Source organism: Cyprinodon variegatus, unplaced genomic scaffold, assembly GCF_000732505.1.
Source record: "Cyprinodon variegatus isolate N-32 unplaced genomic scaffold, C_variegatus-1.0 Scaffold19, whole genome shotgun sequence".
NCBI lineage: Eukaryota > Metazoa > Chordata > Actinopteri > Cyprinodontiformes > Cyprinodontidae > Cyprinodon > Cyprinodon variegatus.
The window spans coordinates 1,264,711-1,280,101 of record NW_015150472.1 but is presented as its reverse complement, the minus strand read 5'-3'; the positions used below and the strand labels follow the sequence as shown (position 1 = coordinate 1,280,101).

Below are 15,391 nucleotides of genomic sequence, written 5' to 3'. Positions count from 1 at the left end.
AGAAAGAAAGAAAGAAAGAAAGAAAGAAAGAAAGAAAGAAAGAAAGAAAGAAAGAAAGAAAGAAAGAAAGAAAGAAAGAAAGAAAGAAAGATCAAATAATCTACATTGTCAGGCCTCTAAATTGTGCTTGACACAGCATGCTTATCGCAGGTCAGCTCAAGTGAAATTTACACACCCTGATATGCTTTTAAGGATTCCACTCGAATGACACATTGCTAAAGCTTAGCTTCGATAATTACTAACAAACCTTTCACCAACATAATATGCTTTGGTTGAATTGAAACGCAAAATGCCATTAGACCTTAAGATATTTGTTTTTCTAGGGTTTAGTTTGACCTAGTAGCCTTTTTAATAGCACCTGATTAAAATCATACTGTACAAAGTCCTTTTCATGGTACTACGTGAATTTTCTCTTTATAGCACCCCTGACACCCAATGCAGTCCAGCCAAAGATCATAGCACATTGAATTGTATCTCACCTCTGGCAGCGGCATGCCGTTGATGATGAGGTCTGGCTGCTGGTGACCCTGCCCTGTGAACGAGTGCTGATAGCCATGGTTGGGGGCCGCATTGCGTGAGTTCTGGTTCTCCACGTTGAGAAAGGTGCTCTCGGAGCGCCTGCAGCCCAGTGGTAGGCTCTGCTGGTGGTAGTCGAAGTAGTTGAGCGAAGAGGTGAGAGATGAGCAACTCACCACATTCATCTTGTCTGTTTCCTCAACGTCTCGCGGCACCAGGCGAATGTCGTTCTTGCTCAGCTTCTTCTTCTTGCTGGATTTTTTCTGGTTGCCGTAGGAGTACTCTGCCACCCTGCGCAAGTAGAAGAAACTGAACAGACTCAATAAAGCAGTGCTCTGCCTTCCCCAACCAACCCCACACAGTAAAAGAGTCTTGTCTGCGTCATGCTGGTTAGGGTGTTAGACATTAGCTCATGGCCAGGGCCGGACTTAAAACTGCTGTTTTCTTTTAGTCTTTTATTTTACATGCTTCCGTTCTTAAACAGTGGGTGCAGATTCAGATCAAGGTTTCCCATTTAGTAGTCAGACTGTTTGATTTTTAACTTAAGGGATCAAGTGACCATTTAGGAATACAAATTTATTGTTTTATGAGTAACCACAAGAGGTGGAATAATTTAAATTATCAAATTAATAAATAATATCTAATTTTATCATTTCTACTTAAATTTTCAAGCTTCCTTCGGTTCATAAAAGTTAATCAGCGCAAACAGGGCATTTACATGCTTTTACATCAGATAAATGATCCCAAAGAAACATAAATCCATCACATGTTTTATTATAGACTATTTGTACATAATTTATTCTAATCCCCTTTTCCGGTCAGTCATGACACATTCTGAGCCCTGATCAAGCCAAAGTAACTATGTGACCTCATGCTAACGAGTAAAGTTTATTACATTCACAGAATCTGAGTTACAGTATACTGAAACATAAATACCAAGTAAAACTGTCAGTTATCAAATATTATATTATTGGATAGAGATGTCTCTGAGCCAGGCACAAATTTTTGCATGGCTTACACATGAAAAAAAATATATTATCCAAAAAAGTTGAGTACAAACTGTACAAAAAAAATCTAAAGACAGAAAACAACAAAGGAACAAAAGTACAAACAACCCATTTAAACTTGATGTTGATGTGAAGCAATAGTAATTATCATGACTAAAAGAAACATGTGTGGGTAGGGCACCAAAATTGGCACCAGCCTATATTTTTCTGAAATCCGGCCCTGCTCATAGCCCCTATGATTGTAGAACAACACAGGTGACCCACCGCACCTCACTTGCAATGGAGTCATCACGGATCTTTGTATGTATTTGCATGCTCAACATTCAAAATGTCACAAACAGGCTGGATATGCAAACATGCGAAAACCACAGAGGCAAAACAAAAGAAACACACTGAACTTGAGAAGCACTACCGGTATATGCAATCATATTCAAAGCACAGAACCTTCACTGATTCCATTTTTTCCCATTAGCAAGCAGGCCCAGCAATAATATAGATGAGCAAGAGAACTGCAGATTCAAATTTGTTCGGCGGCTTTCAGTGACTTCTGCAAACTGAAGCTGAGCATTTTGACTTTAATAGGAGCAAATGAGCAGCATAGCTAAGCTTTTTCAAAAGACGCTCAGATAGGAGGAAATGTCTACTCTTTGCACCGCCTTGCAGTTTTTACACAGAATAACAGATGCTAAGTAGTCTAGTGATAACTAAACCCTCACAGGACATATTTACTATTAAATCTGGTGGGTTTTTTTACATTTTTTTTTACAATCTCTATCGATTCAAACTTTGGAAGGTGAAATATAACCTGATTTTACAATTCTCCGGTTTATATCCTATATTAAATCCATAACAGGAATAGAGATATTAATGAGATTGTGATCTCTGTCGCTGTCATTTTTCAGAATTTTCTTCACCCGGCTGAACTTTTTTTTTTTTTTTTAGCAAAAAGCATTATCAGAGCCCCTTTGTTTTTATTGTTATTTACATCTTGATACAGGCACATACCATTAGCTGCTTCTTAATTCTGAGTGAACAAAATGGCAGAAAATACAGTATCTTCATTTTTTTTTTTCTATCACATCGTTCACATTGTTCTCTCTGCCTTGTGCCCTAATTAAAATCTTGGAGAAAACTTTTGAGCAAAAAGACTGACAGAGGACAAGCAATAAATTGAAGATAACTGCTCCTCATATTCGAGGTGGTGACTGAGAAGCAGAGCACATCAGCGCTGATTAAAGCTCCCAGCAGGGAGACGGGCTCACAATGGGAGAGAGGAAAGTACTGGGAGGAGCTTTGAATTTTTAGATTTGTTTGTCTGTCACTGTGTCTTCTCTCCACAAAATGTAAGAGTGACATTTAAATAAAAGCAAATGTTTTTTTGTTTCTTTCTTTTTTTAATCAGGCTTTAACTTCACAGACTTTTGTCTATTTTCAATCAAAGCTAATTCAAAATTACATCTAAAAAGTATTTTTAGTCAGACAGGAATTATGACTCCTTAGGGTCAACGCTCACATGTGGAGCAGCAATCATTTCTGATGCTTTTACTGAGAAAATACTTAATTTTCATTTCTAATATAGGCAGTGAAGAATATTCTGGAAAAAAAACACTACTTTAAATCGGTAAGGCGGAAACAAAAATCGGATAAGGAATATGGTCATTTCACTGAATCTTTTCTTTTTTTTTTTAAATAATGAGGTGAACCTCGAATCAAGACAACTACATCAAGAACAAAATACAGTTATAGCTTCAGGTTAAATTCTAAAATCCAATCTATATGTAAATTTTACAGTTGTAATGTGGCACAAGCAAAAAAATCAAAGCCAGGGCTGATGCTCAAATTGATGAAGAAAACAATTTCAATAAATGCATGAAAAGAGGGAGAAAAAATCTGCTGCTTTCATCCTTAAACCTGTCTTCAAACAGTTCATGGCACTGATGTAACTGATGATATCCTCTAAAGTACAAGCCTAATCTCCTACATTTATGTTAGAGTAGTTCCTTCTGATGTGCCTTGATGAAAACAGAGGGGTATCTGAGTGATCCTGGAGGACTGTCCATAATCACAGCAGATTAAAGCTGATAACAGCCAATCAGCCACAGTGGACGTTAAATAATAAATGTCCGGGACTGCCATTGAGGCAGCGGGACGTTAATTGTCCGGCAACACATTCGCAAATTGAACATGACAGTCGAACCGTTGTATTTATGAGTCAATTGGCTACAATGGATGGATTAAATCTATCAATCACCGTTTGCCTTAATGCAGAACAGTGGGCCTCAGCAGAATGTGTCTGATTTAAAGCATTGGGGTTCATTTAGGTCCACTTCAGCTGTGGAGCTATGAAGAAGAGAGAGAGAAAGACAGGGAGAGAGCGTAGAGGAGGGGTAGAAACGATCTGCAGTCTTCACTTCCAAAGCCTCTACATGCACAATGTTAAAAAAAAAATGCACGTCCACTGCAGGGATTGCATTCAGACACAAACAAAATACAGGGTTCCTATGCATTCTGGAATAGTAAAGAATTTGAATCTTCTCAGGGATAAAATAGAGAAAGTTTAGGAAAGCTACAGTATTTTTTACAGTAAATTCCAAAAGGACAACATTTTAAAGCACACTTTGAGCAAAAAAACGTGTAAATTTCCAGGTTTTTGTTTTACAACTACAACCTCATTTATCTGATTTATATAGAATATCATATCCCTTAACTGGGTTTTACATCTCTTCTTTAAAGATTATTTTTAAATAAAAGATTTCCCACATCTTCAGCTGTGATAAATCGTCTCTCTGGTTAATGTGAGGCAATCTAAGCTGCTACATTTTTGTCATGTTGTACTGTCACAGACTTTAAACACTGGTCACACTGGTAAATCAGGAGCATGAGACTAATGATAACAATAATAAAAAACAATAATATTAATAACAATAAAATAAATAAATGTTTGCTTGCTTTAATTTCCAGTGTTGAAAGGTCTAGATAATAACTAATGATTGGAGGGCACAGAGGTGTTCAGAAATCAATCCTTGTTTCATTATCTATATTTTCATATGTTCTGAAAACAAGGGAAACGTTTAGATTAAAAACAAGCCTTCAGTTAGATATTTGGCCTAATAAGCCTCTTAGAACCGGTTTTAACTGAACCTGTGGTTCTTGAACTCAGTTATTTTTTGGAACTTAAAGGACATTTTGCACTTTATTGTCTGTGCTTAAAAAAAATTCTGAAACAAGCTGTTTTTTTTTTATATTATTTACCATCCAGGGAACTATTCTATTTGGGAATGACAGTAGCAAATAGTAGATTTTATATATTCAAATAGTTGTGAATTGTGTCCTGAATATATTTTTACTGCTATTTACAATTTCCTTTAATAGGATGCAAGTTTGTTTTGCACAACAGTGTAACAAGAGAAATATGACCTGTATTGTGATGGACTAATGAAACTGAAGTATGAATCTGATTCACGGCTTCTGATTAATCTATACTAACATGTAGATTTAATTTACTGTTCAGGATGAAAATATATATATTTTTTATCTTCTTGAGATTGGGGTATAAAAGACGCAAGAGATCTAACTTGAATTTTTGAAATCATCAAAATATCAATTTTTTAAAACACAGTATTATTTCTTTGAAACCTTTTTTGTATTATTAACAACATACAAAAAGAGCTTTGATAATGCAGCTGTGATATTAGGGCCGCATAGTTTGAGAGCAGCATAAAAATGGGGGCAAAAGAAGGGGGTTGCCCACGGCCCCAGTCATGCAAGGTTCACCACTGGATGAACAATCTAGAAATTTATAAAAATCAAAAAGACTTGTAGGAACCCTGACATTCACATTTTTTTTTTTATTTCATTCAGTACCTGCAGTTGTATGTCCGGATCTCCTTGTTGTCCCTCTTGCACTTCACAGCCACAAAGATCATGGTGATGAAGAGGATGGCAGCAATGGAACCCAGGGCGATAATGAATATCAGAGACAAGTTGACGGGTCCAATGGGATCCTGGGCGTTCAGGTCTGGGGAGACGTACACCACAATGTAGGCCGAGGCAGAGAGGGAGGGCTTGCCATGGTCCCTCGCCACTACTGTAACCTCATAGGTGGACTTGGCATTCTCCCCAAACATCTTGGTGGAACGTATCTCTCCGTTCACCTGGTCGATTTCGAAGAAGGCCCTGTCGCCCTCTGAGATGGTATAAGTCAGCCTCCCATTTTCCCCTTCATCGTAATCGTCAGCTTTCACCTGGGTCACCATGTACCCCACTCCAGCGTTCCTTGGGATGGAGACCTCTGCCGTCCCATTGACCAGCGGAGGGTTTGTCATCACAGGCGTGTTATCATTGACGTCCAGCACCACAATACGAACGGTGGCGTTGCTGGACAGGGACGGGTTACCGTTGTCTCTTGCTAGGACTTTGAAATCAAACGTTCTGGTATATTCATGATCAAATGATCTCATTGAGTAAATGCGGCCTGATGGGTTTATGCTCACATACGTGTTTACATCCATGTGCTTAATCTCACCAGGAACTATGGAATATGAGACTGTCCCATTCATGCCCAGGTCAGGGTCTACTGCTGACACCGCCAAGAGACAGGAACCTGGAAGGTTGTTCTCCATCACCATTTCTTGATAGTGCGGCTTTAGAAAATGTGGTGGATTGTCATTCTCATCTGTAACTTTGACCACCAGAGATTTGGTGGCACGTAACTGTGGGATACCACTGTCCTCAGCCTGGATGGTCAGGTTGAAGGTGTCCTTCTGTTCTCTATCCAGCCTCCCGTCCACCAATATGGTGGAGAAGCTTTCATATTCTTGCAGCTTAAAAGGGACGTTCCCCTGCAGGGTGCATTTCACTTTCCCGTTGGCTCCTGAGTCCTTATCTGACACCCTCACCAGCGCAATCACATAGCCCCGCTGTGCGTTCTCACTCACTTCCACCATCTCTGTGTTCAGCGAGAGCAGGCTGATCACAGGTGGGTTGTCGTTCGTGTCCATCACATTTACTGTGACTTTGCAGTGCGCGGGGATGGAGTTGGGACCCAGATCTTTGGCTTGAACGTCAATTTCGTAGATCTGCGTGGTCTCGTAATCCAACACGCCGTTCACAGTGATGATCCCCGTCCTGGGGTCAATTTTGAAAGCCTCCCTGGTTTTCTCGGTGACGTAACTGTTAAACGAGTACACAACCTCTCCATTAGTGCCCTCATCAGGATCCGTGGCGTTCAGGTCTATCACTAATGTGTTGACGGGGGAGTTCTCCATCACATTCACCGTGTAAACAGGCTCGTCAAAAACGGGGTTGTTATCATTGGAATCTATCACCTTAATGTTTAACTGGACTGCGCCTATCTTTGGAGGGTCTCCTCCATCCTCTGCGCTGATTTCATAGCTATAGTGGGACTGGGTCTCTCTGTCTAATGATTTCTGCACAACAAGCTCTGCGATCTTTGATCCGTCCCCTCTGGTTTTTATTTCAAGACCGAAAAGCTCGTTTGGAGTAATGGAATAAGATTGAACTCCAAAGATCCCCGAATCCGGATCACTCGCACCCTCTAGGGGAAACCTGGTACCGGGGGATGCGTTCTCAGAAATCTCTATGTCAATGTGGCTCGTTGGGAATCGGGGCGCGTTGTCGTTCAAATCCTGGATTTCAACTTTGATTACGCAGATCTCCATGGAGTTTGACATCACTTCTAGGGAAATAATGCACTTCGGATTCTGTCTGCAAACTACATCCCGATCTATCTTCATCTGGGTGGTAAGAATCCCGGCCGGGCTGAGTTCCACCCATCGCGGTTCTGAATTGGAAATAACCCTCAAATAAGGAGGCTGCGGCGCAATCTGGAAGCCCTGCTTGAGCGCGTCCCTCGTAACGTTTCCAATCACTGACCCGGGCTTCATCTCCTCGTTTATTCCATATTTCAGGTTAATAACAGCGTCAGTTCCAACCCACAATAATAGGAAAACGGCTGTTAGTTGTATTGATTCCATCTCTTGCTTGTTTGGCTGTTGAACCTGTTGATTTTTTGGTGTTTTCTGGAGATTTACGCACAAGGATGCGCGTCAAAAATAGGAGACTAAAACGCGCAGATGAAACATCTCAGTGAAAGAAATAAGTCAGACCGATTATTTCTATGCAGATGGTAGTAATTCTAACAAGTGTCTATTTGATTCTTCTCGAGCAGAACATATCCTCTGGTGCAGAAACACTGAGGGCGACAGAATAGTAAAAACATGATGAATCTTCTCACAGAGGGAACTTAGCCGCTGAAATCCGTGCAGTTCTCAACAGGCAGAAAAGGTCCGATTCATATGTTAGAGTGTCCATGTTTTCTAATCGAAAATGGGAGGAGAAAAAATGCGGCAGAGACTCAAGTCCGCAGAAATCTTTATCATCCGCGCAGATGGAGTGATTGAGCTGAAAAGTCAGTGTGAATTTCACCGCCCCGACCTGACAGGGGTCGATATTCACGTCGTGCCTGTTTGGCTAAATTATCTGCTTATCAAACTGTAAGCAGGAATAGAAAAAAAGGGGGGTTATGATGAGAAATGTTTTGTAGGCAGGAAAACATTTAATAGTCCAAATATCTTTTGCGTAAAAGGGGTGCAGCAGCAATGTCTCATCAAATCATTGAAACTCCCGATTACCTTTTCATTTCCAGTAGATTCAGTCTTTTTCAACCTCCTCTTTTCACTTTTTAAATAATTCCCCCAGATCTCACAATGAAAATTTAAAACCGATCCAAGTCAATAGTCCAGGCGCACAGAAATAAGAAAAGAATCCGTTGCAAATGCAGCCAGTTGGGATGAAATGATGCCACAGCTTACTGTACGTTCAAAAAGCATTTTTATGTGTAGCTGAAGAAAAACTAAGGCACAGCAGCCTATATCCAGCCTGACTGAGGCAAAGAGGGATGAAAAAAAAAAAAAGGAAATCTCCACTCGTTGCCAGTAGGCTGTCTGGATGACACCAACAAGCGCTCCTCTCGCTTCGCTGGTGCGCACTGGCAGACGCGCAGCTCAGAGCTGAGCGCTCTGTCTCAGGACCCGCAATCCCCTCAGCCAATCAGGGGTTACTCAGGAGGGCCGGAGCTGCTGGTGGGTGGGGCCAAGTGGAGCAATGAAACACGGCCAGCTACCTGTTCTCCTGCAGATGGAAGACTCTACAGGCAATTATGGTGTACACGTTAAACACGATATCAGATGGTAGTTAGGGCTGCTTCCAAAAGTGCGTGTATGTGTGTGGGGAGGATGGTCGCCATGGGATGAGATCTCTGAGACGGCTCTCATGGGGGTCGCAGGAGAAAAAGAAAAAAAAAAGAAGAAAAAGCTGCTCATACAGCAGAGGCATAGAGGGGAGGATAGGTTGTGGGGGTTAACTTTCTAGAAGTCTTCTCGTTTTCTCCCTTACAAAAAGCACTGATCATCTGTGATTCTAATTCCTGTCATTTTCCTCATCACACAGGTTCACTAGTGGGTGCTTTTCATTGTTATGGTATTCAAAGTTAGTCTCTTGGCAGAGCATTTGGTATCTGAAGAACCAGAGAACAGGAGAAATACAGGTCAACAGTTTTTTTTTTTTGTTTTTTTTTATAAGACCCCGAGTAGATTTTTATTTGGGGGTCATTGTTTAAATCAGATTAACACCTCCGAACTTTTGATGTGAAGTTCCCCTACATGTCATAAGCAGCTAATATCCTACCAGTAGAATTTATTCTGGTATCTTTATTTGTTATAAGTCTAGATTAGTTGCACCCCCAGGATGCTAGTTTAACAGGCTTCACAAATATCACTGTATTCTTCGCAGTTCCAACCCAAAAATGGTCTTAGCTGTTTATGCAAATGCTTTGTTATCCAGCTCTACACAAATATATTGTTTTGCATTGTATGGATGTTTACACAGAAATTAAGGAGTACTACACAGGGGGAAATAGAGTTTGGAGGCAGTGCAGGACCAATAACCTTCCTGTGTGAAACTTGGGCTCTAAACTGATGAGACGGTAAAAAGAAAAAGTTGTAGAGGAGCAAGAGGGAGTATAATTTTATTGATTTTCATGCTATTTGACTTTTCTATCAAAAGTTTTTTATTACTAAGTAAAGCATGACCCCTCCCTACTGTGCTTACAAATAATTCTCCTTTCTGTGTAAATACATGTCCAATGCAAACACGATGAAAGGTTAACTCAGAAAATAGTGTTCATATGTTAACGCTTCTGTCAATAGAATTGCTTTACCTGTTCCTGTGTCTCTTTTAATAGCACTTAGCTTCAGTCTCTGGAAATAACTCATTTGGATTTATGGAAACTAAATAGACCACAAGTGCTACAGGGTTCAAGTTAACTTCTCACAACTTTTTGACAGAATCCCGCTTTAAAAATCAAAAACTATTCCTCCCTCCAATCTCGACAGAGCTGAAATTATTAATTTTATCCTGTCAAAAGTTGACTGATTTTCGATTTACTTTGTAAACCTTAAATTAAGGAATACACTATGTTACACTTAAGCCCAACATTTTATTTATTATATAAATAACAATAAATATACTGTTCTGGTCTTATAGTCTTGTTCATTGTCAGGAGAGGTTGCTATAGTTACCCTGATTAAACTTCCAAGCAGAAAGAGAGAATTCCCCCTTTTTTATACATAAAAAGAATAAATGTAACCCTGCACAGACGTTAAGATAGTCACATTAAGTAATCTCTGATGACATAACTAGCAGACTAGAAATATTTTTCTCAGCTTCATGAGATATAATTTATGTAAACATTGCAAAGAGATAAATAGTTCAATTTAAATTCGAAATACTTTTGATTTGAACTAAATTTCCTTTAGATAAACCTTGTGAATTATGAGGTATGTGACTTCCAAACTAACATAACTACAAATATGGGACTTTTCTTCTACATAAGAAAGCTACTTTTTGAAAAATGTAACTAAAAAACGTGTTTTGTGAGAATCTTTGTATTGGTAATGGTGCCTCTGCTAGCTTAGAAGCCCCAAGGATAGGCTTAATTTGCATGTGTCATGTGTTTTTGGCTGGCTGTGATAGTGATATTAAATGCACAAATAGGTTGAAATGTGTTAAGTTCTGGAAGATATCTTACTATGTAAAAATGACATTTATTTCTTGACTAATACAAATTTGGAGTCTGATCTTTTGGTTATTTTTTTTAAATTGTATTTCTATAATTTAATATTGTTTCATGTGAAATTTATTTTAATATCTTAGATTTAAGTATGCACAAACTTTAATTCATTTTCATTTAAAAATACATCCTTAAACATAACTACAAATCAGAATTAAATGCGTTTATTTTTGGGCCATCTGCTGCCTGATTAGGTATGCACCATCAGAAGGTAAAAATCCACCTCTGATCCATAAGTATTTTTATACCATGTTAGACCAAGGATACCTGGGGCTCATAGTGTAATGTTGGTTTTCCCAGATAATAATGATTAACGTAGACGCAAAGGACCATATGAACTTCCTGCAACCTTCTAAATTCAATCAAGTTTGAGCCTAATGGTTGAAAATTGTTTGCAAGTTTGTCTTGTGTGCATACAGGTTGTATTTAATGTGCAGTGAAAGTCAAACTGTATTTGGTCCAGCAATGAATCAGTTCCAAGTCATATAAACTAATGACTGCGTTAAAGTTTCCATGGAGAAATATTGATAGAACAATAAAGCAGGATTTAAAATAGCATTTTGAAAATTTAAACATCAATAAAACATTTGAAGCCCACTCCAAAAATGTTGCTACTATAGGATAATATACAGGCAATCTACAACCTGTTATATTAAAAATATACTTAACTTCTATCATACAAAGATAAATATGCAACAGTAAGTAAATGAGAAGGGTTAAGTTTAAACAAAGAGGAGGGTGCTGACCTGCAGTCTGCAACTCATTATCATAATAAAAGAAACAACACATCAATTAGGCCCTTATTCAAAGGGTTCCTTCTCTTATAGCTGCAGCTCCTTCTGATATGAACAAGCAGCACCGCTCCACACGCCAGCCCACTCAAGAAAGAAACCCGCACAGTGGTGATAAGAAAAAAAAAAGATGAACTGAATATGAGACTCTGAACATACAGGCTGTCTTTCTCGTTCCTGGAAATCTCACTTTTTTCATTCAAATGTAGGCGACATTCTTTTAGGGCCGGTCTTTTTCTTTCTGTCACCCCCCCTCCACCCACATAACAACAAGTCTTTCGGGAGGCAGGCTGATTTCAAAGTCACAAGGGTGACACCTAGTGTCCGCATTCACCCTTCAGTTTGGTTTAGTCCAGGTTGTCCATTTTGCCCCCCCAGACTCCTTCACCCCGACGAAAAGCAAAAAACCCCCTTTATGAATAATAATGAAATCCACTGGAATGTCAGTTTTCTTCCTCAAGTAAAATAGCCTTAATTTAAACCACATCTAAAATTCTGTCTATGATGATAAATTAAGCTCTGAACTACATCCAGTCACCTTTAATCAATCATAATTGAGCTATAAGTGAGAACTATTTTATCCCCCCCAGAAAGTGAAGATGTCTGTTTATACCTTTTTTTAATTCCATTAGCTTGAATTAATGAATTAAAAATTGAGGGTAAGGCTTAATGCACTATTATGAAAAACGTGGTCAGTGATTCAATGGTGTAAGCAGAGACTGCAGTTGCTGCTTAGGGGCCCCATCACTGACTCCTGGTTGGCCTTCTACGCAATGGGGTATAGGACATCTGTTTGCAGATGTAATGGTGCGAAAAATTCCTCTTAAACCCACCTGATACTAGAATGACCGCACCGTATTTATACCACAACACATGGCAGATTTCAACAGGATGGTGAGCCGTTTAAACATGACACCGATAGCAAAGCAGACAGTGGTACTTAATTAATAACTGTGTATAGTTCATTAGATGGTTTGTAAAAAAAATATACTGATATGATATGTTTCAAACGGCAATAAAGATATTAAAAGAACAATGTATTTGAGTATTTTATTTTTTACAATAAGACTTGGAATTATGGGTAATCCAGAGCATAGATTAAAAACATAACCGTTACGTACAATGTGTTAGCGACGATGGATACCAAAAAAAGGTACTGAAGCGGATTCCAGAAAGGAAAAAGGAAAGAGCTGCTGGAAGAACGGAAAAAAATTCCTAAAATAAAAACGTTCTTTCAAAGAAGCGAAGAGGGAGAGAAGGACGTTGTTGCTACAGTGAGTAAAGACGCAACCAGGAGATGAATGGAGCGAGCGTGGGTGAGGAGGGGAGCACCCAGATAATGTTGCTTACGGGTTTATTGTTGTGTCGTTACGCCATTGTAGTGATTAGATAAAACAACAGCAAAAATATTCATACCAATTTTCCTTTTTTCTATTTTGGTAGTATTTTCTATTCACAAAACAATTTATATTGGCTTTTTATTTTATCCATTTATTTTTTCTTTTATTTCATTCCATTTCATAATGAAAGCAAAAATAATACCGGTGTAGAAATCTGAAAAGCGTGGCATCCACCTCTATTCAGGTCCCTTAGACAATGCTTTGTGGGGCCACGTTTTGTAAATATATAATAAATATATAATACTAGGGTGTTTATCATTTTTAAATATCCTCTGTTCAGTCAGACTTAATGGCAGTTAACTGTTTAACACCTGCTCACAAGGTTCACCATAAAGGTCCGGTTATACTCCACGCAGCAGTGTGTCGCAGTGAGCTTGTTGCAGATATTTTTTATTTCTGCCCAATTTTGAAGCGTGGCCTGCGCTATGATTCCACTAAACAACGCAAGAGGGACAATCACGAACTAGCTGGGGGTCTAGATACAGCCGGGGCGCTGAGGAAGTGGGGGCAAGTTTGTTTGACAACAGATGGACATGAGGGCGAAAAAGAGCGGGATCCAGGTGGAAAAAGGGTCCCAGTGTTCTCGGGCACCTCGCTCTTCTAGCTGGTCCATCTAGAAGAGTCGTTTTCTACAATGGTAGTCATACAAACAAAACAAGCCGGTAAGGTACCAAACAGGAAATACGCATAATGTAGAGCGGATGTAGATTTGACCAATCAGAGGCCTTCACAATTTTGGAGAGGTGCACCAGAGTGTGTGCGGAATGGACAGGGAATATTTCCATTCACTGCGACACAAAGACAGATGACCAGGTTTCTGAGTATAAATCATCCTTAAGGGCACATTTGGATGGCTGACCTGTTGGAAGGTAGCCTTCTGCTCCAGCATAAACTTCTATTCTGACTTTATGCTGTCCTGTATTTTTTTATCCATTCAGTTTTCCCTCAGCTGTAGCTCACAGTAAAAAAAATAAAAACATCTCCACAGTACGATGCTGCCATCACGCTGTTTTAAAGTGGAGCCTCTTGGCTGCCTTTCTGATCGACAATCTCCTTGTTCAGCCTGCCAGTTTTAAAATTTCTAGGTCAGTTGTGCTTAACATTTTTATTTACAAAGGTTTAAACAGAGTTCCCTCTGATGTTTAAAGCATGTTGTTGTTTTATTATCCTGTTTTATCCCTGATGTGTCTGCTATGCTTCTTTATTGTAATAGTGTTGTTAGTTTAGCAGTGCCATTTAGTAAACATCTGAGGCATTCATAGAACATATACATTTATCAAATAAAAGACAGTTCAACTCTGTTTACTTAATGTGTAACTGGTTGCATAGGACTTTACTCAGGAACAATAGAGGAAAGGGTTGGAATACAAATGTATGTCAAATTTCAGATGTTTTTATTGATGAAGAAACTAAAGCCATACATCTTTGGGGAGTGGGGGGCCTAGTGGTTAGGGCACAGAGCTTGGAATCCTGAGGTTCTAAGTTTGAGGCCCACTCCCATAGACTGCCATTCTGAGTCTCTGAGCAAGACCCTTAACCCCACACTGCTTTATCAGGTGCCCCACGATGCCAGCCCACTGCTCTCTCTCCAATGTGAGATCAATAAACTTCAATTATTGCCCTTCATACATTTTTTGTCCTTATGTGCTTCTATAGGATATATACTTAACAAAATCTATTAAGAGTTTAGTTGTAACATATCAAAATAGGAAAAAAGTAACATTGTATTACTACTTTAACACAGCACTTTGCATAACATGTATAACCTCTTATATCCTCATAAATAATTTTAATTCCCCAACAACAAACATGGACAATGTTGAGGAAAGTAAACCAGTAATTTTTCCTAAAGGACGCATGGCTATTCTCAGTTCTCACTCCTCTTGTACTCTTGTATTTCACAGCTACATCTTGACAAACAGGCAAGTATCAACAAAGTAACTTGTTTGCTCTGCTGCAACACTTTCCAAGATATGTTGCAACAGCGGCAGTTGAATCTTTAGGCTCATAAATTCTTAATGTCAGCGAGTTAAACAACCGTAGGCAGTGGCGGGGGACTTTGGTTTTCTGTAGGGCTTTTCATTGGCCATCTGTACGCTAGAGCATATTGTACACTTTTTATTTCCCTCAGCCTAAAACGATGCTGGAGAGGCTGGCTACTTATAACAAACAGGTTACACACCAGAGCAACTGCTGAAAATAGAAGTGAATACCAGTTTACATGTTTGTATGTGTTATTATTTGTGTAATTAACAAAAGTATTCTCTGAAGTGTTTTAAGCAGGGCAGAAGGGTTAAAAATGTTGCAGATATTTTTTATTCCTCCAACAGTGTGAATGCAGGGAGCAGCACTGCCCCAAGCTGCATGGTCGATCATAAACCACAGCAGTGACTTAGCCCGATGTTTTTCCCTTCATAAAAGCTCTGTATTTCATTTAAGCGACAATCCGCCTCATATATTTACTGGTTCTGGCATTCCTTTGTGTCCTTTATTGATTTTTACATCTATGTTAAAATCTTTAAACTT

The 15,391-nt window shown here is 39.2% G+C and overlaps 1 protein-coding gene across 8 annotated transcripts in view; it reads right to left on the bottom strand.

Moving 5' to 3' along the window:
• Window positions 1-8,542, bottom strand: part of pcdh19 (protocadherin 19) — a 78,732-nt gene extending 70,190 nt beyond the window's left edge. For 2 of the 8 annotated variants that reach the window (XM_015388545.1, XM_015388555.1), the window contains exons 1-2: window positions 5,388-8,542; window positions 480-825 (exon numbers count right to left, since the gene is read on the bottom strand). In XM_015388545.1, the coding sequence (XP_015244031.1) occupies window positions 480-825; window positions 5,388-7,519 (2,478 nt within the window). In that variant the 5' untranslated portion in view covers window positions 7,520-8,542. The remainder of the gene's footprint in view (window positions 1-479; window positions 826-5,387) is intronic. The other 6 variants (XM_015388581.1, XM_015388590.1, XM_015388562.1 and 3 more) reach the window with 3 other exon arrangements.
• Window positions 8,543-15,391: the final 6,849 nt, after the last annotated feature.